This window comes from Nannobrachium achirus (genome assembly GCF_963921795.1).
Source record: "Nannobrachium achirus genome assembly, chromosome: 15".
NCBI classification, from domain to species: domain Eukaryota; kingdom Metazoa; phylum Chordata; class Actinopteri; order Myctophiformes; family Myctophidae; genus Nannobrachium; species Nannobrachium achirus.
Window position 1 is genome coordinate 41,790,929 of NC_137822.1, and position 12,975 is coordinate 41,803,903.

Consider the following 12,975-nt stretch of genomic DNA (forward strand, 5'->3'; position numbering starts at 1 on the left):
TATATTTTTCTGTGTCAGCTGACATCGGGGAGCTCTTGGAGCAGATGGTGGAGGAGATCACAGGCTCTCTGTCCGGTCCAGCCAAGGACTTCTATGAGCGAGAGTTTGACTTCTTCAACAAGATCACCAACGTGTCTGCCATCATCAAGTAGGTTTTGTTTCGCATGCACGCACGCATGCACGCACACACGCGCACACACACACACACACACACACACACACACACACACACACACACACACACACACACACACACACAGATTTAGTGTAGAGGGGGAAAAAGAGTAGACCAAGTACAGAGCTAAGGGTCAAGTTTACTAAGTATTGAGGGTTTTACATACATGGAGATCCCTGTCCCCCACACAGATATGGGCTGTCTTCCTCCATATAGGGGCATTCCCATATGAAGTCCTGTTAGATATGGGCTTAACTCATTTACTGCTATTTTAAAACCCTTCTAAAGTTCCACATCACCAGGATTTTGCCTATCTTTAACGTGGGCGCGTGCGCGCATCTCGTGCGTGATGGTTCACCGATTGCGTTCGCTCTAGTATCCCTCATGGTAAGCGTAAAAAAAACAACAGCCCTCCATTTTCCTTAGCGAAACAGTTTGCATGCCACGTGGTTGTTGCGTAACGTTGAAGTGAATGCGCTCGGAGACAGGATACTGGGGGTGGGTTTCCCTGCCCCCCTGATCCGGTCTGGGACTTCCGTTTCCGGTTCACACGGACTCTACCGACTCTATAGCGAAAAAAACATGTCGGATCAGCGATCATATTTTAATATTTTTATAGCGATTACAGCATATTTATGACTCGTCATACTCGTCATACGCAGAGTGGACCCATTTATATAACTCGTCAAACTAGTCATACGCAGTAAATTAGTTTTAATATTGATGACATCAGGGATCTCCATATGTGGGCATAAAAGGGGATTCTGTTGGAGTGGTTCCCATGACATCACAACATACAATCCCTTTTATGCCCATACATGGAGATCCCTATCTGAACAGCCACACAGATATGGGCCATGTGGCCAGTGATGTATATCGATGACATCAGGGATCTTCATATATGGGCATAAAAGGGATTCTGGGGAATACCCATATATGGACTTTTACATAGGTGGAGTCACCTATGATATCACCTGTGATGTCACAGTGATGTGTCAGGGGAACCACAGTGTCAGGCGTGACCTTCAGAGATACACGGATACGTGGACAAGATGTGCCGGTTTTCATATCAGAAACCTCTAGCCCTGAATGACTATTACAGGTCTGTAACTCTGAGAGTGTTCCATTTGAACACTTGGACATAAAACGTTTGAGAACCATTAGTACTAGTTCAACTCCTAATATGCCATAGTGTCGTAGAAAATCACTTGACATTCAGTAATTGGTTCTTAGGATCGAAATAAGAACATTATTAACACCTTCTAAGCCAAGGGGGGCCCCTTAATGTTAAAACCGTACTATATCGCACATCCCCCCAGGGACTCTCAGCCAGGCCGTCTATTCCCGGACTTTGTCTTTAAAACCGGAATAAAAGCTTTTGATCCGAAAATCGGCGATCGTCTAACCTTCCCTAGTCACCACTCGTGCACTGATGGCTCATGCAGACCGTGCATGAAGCAGAGGTGACGTCAGCGCCTCTCCTTCTCCAAGGCACCTTCCACCCATCCGTTTACTGTCTACACACTCGAGCTCCTCCTGCAGCCATGCTTGGGGCTATGCTAGCGAAACTTTTCAGTTCTGTTCTTCAGTCACACATGGACTATTTGCGGGGACATTTACGTGAAAGGATCGCGCACGCGAAACGCACGGGGACATCGACGATCGGCCAAAACCCCCATTCTATCCCAACGGAGATCGAGAAAATCATGGTGAGTTACTGGCCTGGGGGGGAAAAAAAAGAAAAAACAGCGGCGCTGTTCAAGATGGAGGGGCTGCGGGGTCATGTTTATAAACATAATATTATGTCTCAGATCACAATACAATAATAGAAATTTCACGGCTAATCTACCAACCACCATTCTATTTCGGACTGCAACGTGTTAATGGTGCGTAAAAAAGAAAATGTCAAAAAACACATTTGTCCGTGTACAGACAAATTGATGACCCCTGCCTTGGGCCGAAAGGTGTTGAAGACCCCTGCTGTAAGCTATCTGTATCTGTTGGAAATAACAATCATTCTGATTATTCAGCCTGTGTTGCTTTTTTTTCAGGCCGGTTCCAAAGGGTGATGAGAGGAAGCGAGCCTGTCTCAAGTCCCTGTCAGAGATCAAAGTCCAGCCAGGTAACCATGTTTCTCCTGGCTATTCTGATAAACATGCACATTATTTTCAGAGATTCTCATCATAAGACCTACAGTAGCTAACTAAGAGAATATTGGTGACAATGTTTCGTTGTGAAAGTTCTGATTAATGATTACTGATTGATTGTAAAGTAGGGCTTTTGTTGTCAGTTGTTTTTGTCCCAGTCGACCAAGACTGAGCTATATTTAGTCCATGCCTGACCCCTTATCCCTAAACTTCTGTGCTTTTTAAAAATAAAAAAAACATTTTAAAATACTTCCAATAGCCAAGCTACATCGAAATGTTGTGAGCTTGTAGATCCGCTAATTGAATTTGCTTTAAAGGACAACTTTGTTTTTTTACAACAAGGGTTCATATTTTAGATTGTAATTAGAGAAAAGAAAAAGTGAGTGTTAAAATGTTTTCATTTGCTTCGTTCTATTGTTTTATCGTGTTTACCGTGCTAAAGTGTGGGGCATGCGTACGCATGGGGGCATGCGCACAAGTGGCTCAATATGTCTTTTTAGACACAATAAGCCAGCAGTTTCTTTATTGCTATTTACAGTAACACTTCTAGCCCCCATAAGTCACATCCAACCATGAGAGGTTGTGTTGTATCTTGAGAATGGGCTTATTCTGTGTAAAATGACATATTTAGCCACTTGTACGCATGCCCCCAACCACTGAAATAAGAATCTATAAAACAATAGAAAGAAGTAAATGAAAACATTTTAACACTCATCTTTTATATTCGTTAATTACAATCTAAAATATGAACCCTTGTTGTAAAAAACTAAAGTTGTCCTTTAAATGTTTTTCAAAATAGTAAAAAAATGTAAGGGGTAAGGCATGGACAAACTATATTGTATATATAGTAGGGATGCGAAGATATACCGGTACGGATCGTAATCGCGATACAAACGTCCGCGATACGGTTGAATCGGTACATTCAGTGTGTACCGGTACAATAGACGGCCGAAATCGTGATGGATCGTACCGTGAGTGTCTGGATCGGTAAATTCCGCGATTGTATCGGTTCTTCCATATAGTATTTCATTCTATCCTGTGTTTCCGAGGCGCCATGAATGCACCATCATCAGCCGTTCAACCCCCTCCCCAAAAGCCAGTCTTTAACGCGAGCTGCGACTCGGACAGACGGACAACATCTGCACTCTGCATGCAGGCAACCAGGGAGACAGACAGTGCAGCGAAATGCGAGTGAATCAACAGACGAACTAGCAGCCCCACGGGTTAAAAAGATGCAAGATTAGTTGTACAGTACTTAGCTTTATAACATCCAAGTCCACTGCGCTGATTGTTGTCACAGAGTAGCACAGGCTGATCGAGTGATATGTAATCAACAGCCGTTTCTTAGCGAATCTCCGACGGACAATTGATTGAGATCATCTTCTGCGCTATATTAACTGCACACACACAACAACAATGTTGCTGGGTGTTGTAGGACTACTGCTTGCGTTTAAAACAAAGTATTTGTCACTGTTCTACAACTTTCCTGTTGATGCAAGCAACTCTCTCACTTTCTCTGCTGCTAGTTCTGCTCTGCATGGGAAAGAAGCCTAATTTATACATCGCAGTACAAGGGTGTCGCACCTAAAATAGCAGACCTACAAGCTCACAATGCGTCGTGGATGCGACGCGCTGTGAGCTTGTAGGTCTGTTTTAAAACATTTTGGCTATAAAAATTGCATAATCCTGGATTAAATATAATATAATATAATATAATATAATATAATATAATATAATAATACAAACCAGGGAGGGACTTTATTGTTTTTCAGGTCAAGGACCCCTTAGCTCAGACAGAGATCAAGCAGGGACCCTCGCTGTAGGCTAGGCATTATAGCCTACTGTATCACACAAATATTTGGCAGGCCCCCTGTAATAACCCTGGATTGGGGTCCCTGACTCCCAGTTGAAGACATATAGGCCTACTAATAATGACATAGGCCTTCTATATGATTAGTTATGAAACAATTCTACAATAGCCAGCAGCTTTGTGTTCTCCCAGAATACTATAGGCCTATGTTGGGTTGTTAGACAGAGCCTAGTACTACAGTGAAACAATAAATTGCCTTGAATTTAAATTTCATACATTTTTAGTCGCTATGTTTTGTAAATTTTGGGATTTGGGCTTGAATCGTGGTGAATCGTGAATCGTATCGCATCGTATCGGGAACAGGGGTGGATCGCGATGTATCGTATCGGCAGGATTTCAATGTATCGCAATTATATCGTATCGCTGGCAGTGTATCGAGGTCCGTATCGTATCGCCTCAGTGGTCGAGATTCGCATCCCTAATATATAGTCAATGGAGACTGTCTTTACAGTAGGTGAGAAAGGAGCATCTATCCTTCTCCCAGCATCTGGTTCATTGGTTAGGATTTCTGTAGCACTATCTTTTTACGTGGCAGGGTCGCTGGCCCTGCTGTAAAGGAGGCCCTACTGTAAATAAAAGCTATTGCAGACCCACTGTGGCATGTCTTTCTCTCTCTAGGCTGTTATCTCCCCAGCAACCCAGAAGCCATAGTCCTGGACATCGACTACAAGTCAGGAACCCCTATGCAGAGGTAAGCTCACTTTCTTCTTTTGATTTCAAGGTTTTATCCATATACCGTATATTACAAATGTCTTATAAATCCTTCATTTTTTAAACTCTTTCAATGCCACCTTTTCACCACTAGAGGGCGCCCAATGGCCATAGAATCCTACATAGACAAGCGCTGGTATATGCACAAGCCGTGCGCAGCCATGACTCGCCTGAACACTTTCCTTTGTGCATGTACAGGAACAGGATGAAGTTAGCTTGAAGTTAGCTATTGGCTACCAAGCATTTTAGAAGCCCTATTTTCGGCGATCTAGCCATGATTAAACCTTGCACACCCCATGGATATGCATGGAACAGAGAAAATGAGCTCTAAAGATCCTGGATTGCATTGGAGTGAATGGTAAATATCGGTGGCGCGACGCTCTCGCGGGCCGTGTAAACAGATGACGGCCGGCGGCCCGGCTCGGAAAAAAAATATATAATTATTTTTTTTTTTTTTAAGCCGAACTAGTTCAGGATCGGCACCCTGATAAGGACAAATAAAGCCGAACTAGTTCGGGATTGGCACAGTAAGAGTTAAAAAAACATACAGGAAAAGATTTCTATTTCACGATAAACTAAATCCCCACGATACGATTATCGTGAATGTTTTTTTATCACGATAAACGATAATATCACTTATCGTCCCATCCCTTATTAGAACTCCATGCTGATAATGACTTCCTACAGTATTGTCCCTTCTTTGCCGCCTGGTATGCAGGGTTCCCACGGCCATGAAATTCCTGGAAATATTTTGAAATTAGAAAAATATTTTTCCAGTACTGGAAAAAGTTTTGGAATTGATCAAGGGTCCTGGAAGGTCCTGGACATTTCTTTTCTGCATTGTCTTTGGTTATTGATTTTGTTAATACCTCTGAAATGACAAATTAAACATTGGCCAAAATAGTCAAATATTAGAGGCAGAAATTGTGAAAATAGAGGGCATGGTGGCGCGGTGGTTAGCGCTTCGCCTCACAGCTAGAAGGTCCTGGGTTCGATTCCCGCCGGGGGACGCTGTGGGTGCTGGGGGCGTGTTTCTCCCTCCACGTCATCAGCGCCCACACCCTAGGTGGGGTCGGCGATAGGGCCTTTCTGTGTGGAGTTTGCATGTTCTCCCTGTGTCTCCTAGGGTTGATACCCTCACAAAAACATGCAGTAATCCTGGTCTCAATAATGCCTCCCCCTGGCCAGCCGGGGCGCGTGATGGAGGGGAAAGGAACTGGTTGGAATAACGTGTTCCTTCCACGCGCTACGTCCATCCCGGGGAAATTCCCCCTGTCAGGTGAAAAGAAACAACTTGGACTACTCATGCATTGAAGGAAGCATGAGGTCAGTCCGTTGTCTCCCCAGGCACGGCAGAGGGAGAGCAGAGCCCAGGATTACATAGGCAATTGGCACTGGGTAAAAAATGGGTTGCAAAATCGTGGGATAAAAAAAAAAAAAAAGAAGAAATTGTGAAAATAGCAGATCTACATGCTCACAACGCAACGTGAGGCGTTGTGAGCATGTAGATCTGCTATTTTCACAATAGAAACGTGTTATACAAAATTCCTCAACTCTTAGTAGTGCTCATCAGGGTGCCGGGTCCCCAGTTAAAACATGATTATTTCGGGGGTCACGGCCTGAAAAGGTTGAGAACCACTGGCATACACTACCTGTCTTTGGGCATTGCGCATAGGAGTAAGCGACCTGTTATTGAGCTGAATTATTGTTATATAGTCCTGGAAATTGGGTTAAATATTCTGGAAACGTTTTGGAAACGAATTGGTAAAAATGTGTAGGAACCCTGGGTAATGTAATGTGTGATGTTTGTTGCTCCCGTCACGCAGTGCGGCCAAGGCTCCTTACCTGGCCAAGTTCAAGGTGAAGCGCTGTGGGGTGAGTGAGCTGGAGAAGGAGGGCATGCGCTGCACCTCAGACTCCCTGGAGGAATCAGAGGAGAACACGGATGCGGCGCGACGCGTCGTCTGGCAGGCGGCCATCTTTAAAGTGGGCGACGACTGCAGACAGGTATACTTCAACCCATTTAAGGCCCATTCCCACTGGGCCAGATAACAGATATCTGGAGATATTTCTCCAGATATTTTTCCATTCAAAGTGGATGGTAGATACAGATAAAAAATATATATACCACAGATATTTGCCACAGATACTTTTATCTGTGGCAAAACATTTTTTTATCTGTATCTACCATCCACTTTGCATGGAGAAATATCTGGAGAAATATCTCCAGATATCTGTTATCTGGCCCAGTGGGAATGGGCCTTTAGAGTGGGTACACATTACTGTGTATCATTATTTTATGCTTTAACCAGGCATTGACACTAGCGGTTGCCCGAGGCAAGTGAAAAAAGAGGTCGGGCAGGTCAAGTTTGCTACTGAGTTGCCCGACCGGGCAAGTGCACATTTTGAGTAAGAATAATGAGATCTGTGCCTACTTGAACGGGGCTAGTATTCTGTCGCTCTCTATCTCACTCTCCCTCCCTCCCAAGTCCATCCCTACACACACTGAACAAACGTGCAGCCAGTGCGTGGCTCATAGACAGTAAAAGCAGTGGCATACATGAGCCCAGGCGAAAACGGCTAATCTACAAGGCGTGCAAACTCACATTATGCTAAAGCATGGCCAGATTAATGCACACGCTTTACGATGGGGAGAAAGTGAAAGACAGAACTATTCCCGTAAAAGTGCCGAAATCTATAGCAAAGGCTGCTGAAGGAGCGCTCGAGCGCAAAAAATGTGGACGCTAAGGTTCAATTGGTTAATATAAAAAAGAAAGATTTGAAGGACCCTCTGAAGTAACTCTGAGGACCCCCTAGGGGTCCCGGACCCCCTGTTGAAGACCCCTGATGTACATCATCTCACAACACGGGTTCCCAAACCTTTCAGGCCGTGACCCCCTAAAATAATCATATTTTAACTGGTCTGGGGACAATGTCCCATGTATCCCTGCGGTTGCACGTGACTGTTGGCAGCCAATAGGATTCCTTGGGTAGTAATGGGTACCATGATGGCGAAACCCATACAAGGGCAAAAAAAAGCACACTATTCGATAGATAGACTAAATTAGCAGCTCAGTGTCCTTGTGGTTAGAGTGTCAGCCTGAGACTGGGAGTTCAACCTAAAAGAAGGTTCCCAGAACCTTCTCTGAAACTGGGCTGTGTTATATGAAAAAAAGAAAATAGGTTCAGGTTCTGGAACGTTCTGGTTCCACCTCGTGGTGGAAAAGGTGCTCCTGTATGGGGATAACTGACGTTGATACCGTGAAAAATAACGGTGCTAACCACTCCCATGTAGGCCTAGTAGCCTATGTTTGATTTGAACTACGTTCATGTCAGTTGTGTGGTTCGACAAGTCATTAATTATGGTTATCTTGTAATTAGCATGAGGAATGTTTTGACCTGAAAACAGCTTTGGAACTCAGTGGACCAAGCAGCCTTGTAAAAAAGAAGTGTGTAGAGAGAAGGAACACCTGCGCCAATCTGTGCTGTTACACATGCATGTCTACCACATCAGAGCAGAGCTCCAGTCAGCTTATATAAGACGCTGCAGATATGTGATAGATTGAGGCAGTTGGAGATATTTGGAGGTGTGAGAGAGCGACTGAGAGAAAAGCTGTGAAGAGTGCAAAGACAACAGACAAGGGACAGAGACAGACAAACAGACAGAGAGAGAGAGAGAGAGAGAGAGAGAGAATGTTGTGCTGGGCGGTGCCTGTGACAGGAGAGAAAACAGGACCGTCGCTTTTTGGTCCTGCTGTGCCAGTGGAGGAAAAGGTTTTCTACTTTGGAGGGTTCATTGAGGAGAAGACCTACGACGACACGCATCAGATGGAGGTGCATGTCTTCAAACAGTGACTTTGCACTGGGCGAAGTTGCCCCCAGTGGCAACTGGAAGAGGAGGAAGATGTCCTTTTGAGGTTCCCTCCATGCGGGAGTTCCACACAGCTGTGCTGATAGAAGACACCGTCTACCTCTGGGGTGGGAGAGTGCTGCTTCGTGAGGTAGAATATGACACCAACGCTCTTTATGCATTTGATGTCGGCAACCACCGGTGGTTCAAGCCACGGGTTTATGGAACTGTCCCACAGGCGAGGGTCGGTCATTCAGCCTGTGTCCTAGGGAAGGAGATGTGTATTCATGGAGGAGGATGGTTGCTTCCTCCTAATGACTTCTACAAGCTGGACACCACGACAATGGTCTGGTCTTTAATCAAAGTCAAAGGCACTCCACCACCTGCTTCTACGCTGCACTCTTCCACCATCATCGGGACGAAGATGTTTGTATTTGGGGGCTATGCGTGCCAGGACGCCACTAACGACATCAGAGTGTTTGACACAGAGACCAACTGCTGGCTGAGCAAGCCTTCCACAAAGCTCCATCCAAAAGGACGCCATGGTCACGCAGCCTTTGCCTACAATGGAGAGCTGTACATAAGCGGTGGTTACAACATAAACGGTCCCAGGTATTACAATGATCTGTGGAAATACAATCCAGAGACCAGCTCCTGGAAGAAGGTTAAAGCCAAGGGGAAAGACCCTCGTCCAATGAAGGGTGCGCTCTATTGCATGGTTGGTGATCGTGTCCACCTCTTTGGATGCATCCACAACCAACCCGTCTTACAGATCTTACATCTAAGTCCTAGTCTGAAGACGTTATGCAGTTATTAGGTACGATCTGGAGCAGTCTGGACTCCCCCACAACATCAAGTGGGAACTTAAAGCCATGACTACCGACCACAACAGAATGATAAAGAAAAGGGAAAGAAAAAGAAAACATGGTGTGTGATACGCAATGTAACCTCACCCAGAGCCGTTGAAGAGAGAGATGTGTCACACTGTGATCTCACCGCAAAGCCGGCTGCTACTGGCTGTCGGTCCAAACCCTGAGACAGAATGAGAACTTCCTCATTCCATTCTTACAATGGGTCTACGTTTGTGACGCAACTCTCTCTCGTTAGAAATAGGACTTTGTGAGGATAGAAGGTGCTGGTGGGACACCAAAAAAAGTAATAAAAATAGGAAAAATCATACCCAATGTGAAGTGAGCGGTGGTCGTACTTGCATAACGTCTTCAATTGGTAATTGGTGATGTAATACAGGCTACACACACACATTGCAAAACGCTGAGGAAAAAGACTAGGATATAGGTCTAGGATGTAATTGGTGATGTAATATGGCTACACACACACACACACACACACACACACACACACACACACACACACACACACACATATTGCTATGGCAAAACGCTGGGGAAAACACATTGCTATGGCAAACGCTGAGGAAAAGTGGCTACAGATAGGTCTAGGATGTAATTGGTGATGTAATATGGCTACACACACACACTGGAAAAGTGGCTACAGATAGGTCTAGGATGTAATTGGTGATGTAATATGGCTACACACACACACACATTGCTATGGCAAAACGCTGAGGAAAACACATTGCTATGGCAAAACACTGAGGAAAAGTGGCTACAGGCACACGCACAGCCATTCTTAAGGTGGTTGCACACTGCTGCGTTTTTCGTTGCGAAATGCGTTTTTCAGGGCAAGGAGAGAGAGAGAGATAGAGAGAGCAAGGGACCGAGTGGTGCGCGAAACGGGCGGCAGTGTGCAAACGTGACTGACATAACGTGAGGTTGATTTTTTATTTGCGTGATCCAAAATTCACTCCGATATTCGGCCCGAAAAACGCAGCAGTGTGCAACCACCTTAAGGAGCGGTTTACCACCGCTCAAAAATGAATATTCATGGTGTATTCATGGTGTAGTCCCTTTAAACTGAGTTAGAATCGCACAGACATCCAACCCATAAACTCAGAACATTTTAGATTAATATGAAAAAAAGGGTTTCATTTGATACTGATGAAAAGCAACTTAAAGTATACCATCGTCACCTTATTGTGGGCTCGCCTGAAAGGCTCTCGCCACGATGTTATCTTCATTATTTATAGAGTGAGTTCCGTCGCAGACAGTACAAAGGCAGGGCCCTTAGCCAATGAGGTGCAATCGAGGTGTGGAAAACCTGGGAGTGGTGTTAGCTGGAGTATCGGTTGAGCTTCACATGACAGTTATTCACGCTGCAGAATATAGTCACGAACGAGCCCACACTGTTTCGTAGGAACAGTATTTCTAGTTAAAATGATGGTCTCAGTCATTTTCTAAGGTTTTCAGGAAGAAATTAAAACGAATCCAAAACGAAACTATATGATATTTCGTATACATTTTGCCCAACATGTTAATACATAATGACTACCTATCTAAAAATAACACTAATTTGGCTTTAGTCAGTGGGCTCGCTGAAAGGCGAGACCAGTATGTCTTCAGGTTTATTCTCTGCCAAAAAATTACAGACAGTACAGCCAATGAGGAGCAGCGTTCTTGGTGACATCATCACCAACAACTGTGACCTGATATAAATAACACCACCATGTTGGCTCGAGACCAGTATGTTATATCAGCATGTTATGCTATACTTTATACCAAATCTTTATTCTCCGCCAAGAAATGACAATGACAGTACAAAGGCAGGGCCCTTGGCCAATGAGGTGACATCATTTATATTAGCAGAGTTAAAACACAGTGGCTAAAAACTAAAACACAAATAGCACCGGAATGACAATAATAAAACTTACGGGGGAATTAAAACAACAAACATGGAGACAGACAACAGGAGACGTGACTTCACTTCACACAGCCTTTTTCTCAACCAGCTGCCCTCACTGCTGTGAGGCTTTTTGGAGCCGTGTGCAGAGCACATGAGCTCCCTCTGAGTGGCAATGTGTGTCCTGTCTCACCAGAGTCTGTGTCCAGTCGAGTTTGAACAGGATCTGCCCATGCGCAATTCTTTGGATGGGATTTATGTCACTTTGAAGTGAGTCGATTTTTTGGATGGGATTTATGTCACTTTGAAGTGAGCCGATTTTTTGGATGGGATTTATGTCACTTTGAAGTGAGCCGATTTTTTGGATGGGATTTATGTCACTTTGAAGTGAGCCGATTTTTTGGATGGGATTTATGTCACTTTGAAGTGAGCCGAATCTCTGGGATCCGTTCTTTTCAAAGAGCCGTTCAAAAGTTATTTATTTTGTAAATACTTTGTAGATTTTGATTATAATTACAAATCACTTCAATCAAAAACATAGACCTGGAACTAGGGGTGGGCGATACTGGATAAAAGCATTATCACGATATGCTTCATGCAGTATCACGATACACGATATTATCACGATACTGTTTTATGCGGGTTTTTAGGTTTATTATGATTATTAGACCCTCACATATATTCTATAGATAATCTATTCATTTGTATGCTGCAGATAGAAAGATAGATAGACTAATCTATGATTTTTTTAATGATAACATTCAGATTTTTGATTAAACAATTATCATTTTTTACCTCAAAATATTTACTAGTTGGTGTGATGATGGTTCAGGTCATTCAAATGGGTCCCAGAAATGTTTTATGGGTTCCCTTAAAATGTTATCAGAGTGTTGTGAGCTTGTAGATCGGCTATATTCAAAACAATTTGGCGGGACCTCTCTGGGGGTCTCGACCCACAGGTTGACAACAACCCATGCCTTACCATTGAAACTTGAGGGAAAACAAATTACCTTATGGTTGGTTTATTAGACCCACACAGATATTCTATAGATAATCTATTCATTTTTATGCTGCAGATAGAAAGATAGTTTTTTTTTAATGATAACATTCAGATGTTTGATTAAACAATTATCATCTTTTACCTCAAAATATTTACTAGTTGGTGTGATGATGGTTCAGGTCATTCAAATGGGTCCCAGAAATGTTTTATGGGTTCCTTTGAAATGTTTTTTGAGTGTTGTGAGCTTGTAGATATAGGCTATATTCAAAACAATTTGGCGGGACCTCTCTGGGGGTCTCGACCCACAGGTTGACAACAACCCATGCCTTACCATTGAAACTTGAGGGAAAACAAATTACCTTATGACCAACCAGAGTCAGGATGTTTGTTATGATACAAGCTTTATTTTTAGAGAATTACTCACTCATTATCATCCTAGCTTTTCGCTTTTCTACTAACAATAAT

General features: G+C 43.7%; 1 protein-coding gene across 1 annotated transcript in view; it reads left to right on the plus strand.

Annotated features, from left to right (window-relative positions):
• pi4kaa (phosphatidylinositol 4-kinase, catalytic, alpha a) overlaps positions 1–12,975 on the plus strand; it is a 107,068-nt gene that overhangs the window by 80,660 nt on the left and 13,433 nt on the right. The window contains exons 43-46 of the mRNA XM_080743222.1: positions 19–148; positions 2,227–2,297; positions 4,811–4,883; positions 6,730–6,910. Of these exons, the coding sequence (XP_080599348.1) occupies positions 19–148; positions 2,227–2,297; positions 4,811–4,883; positions 6,730–6,910 (455 nt within the window). The remainder of the gene's footprint in view (positions 1–18; positions 149–2,226; positions 2,298–4,810; positions 4,884–6,729; positions 6,911–12,975) is intronic.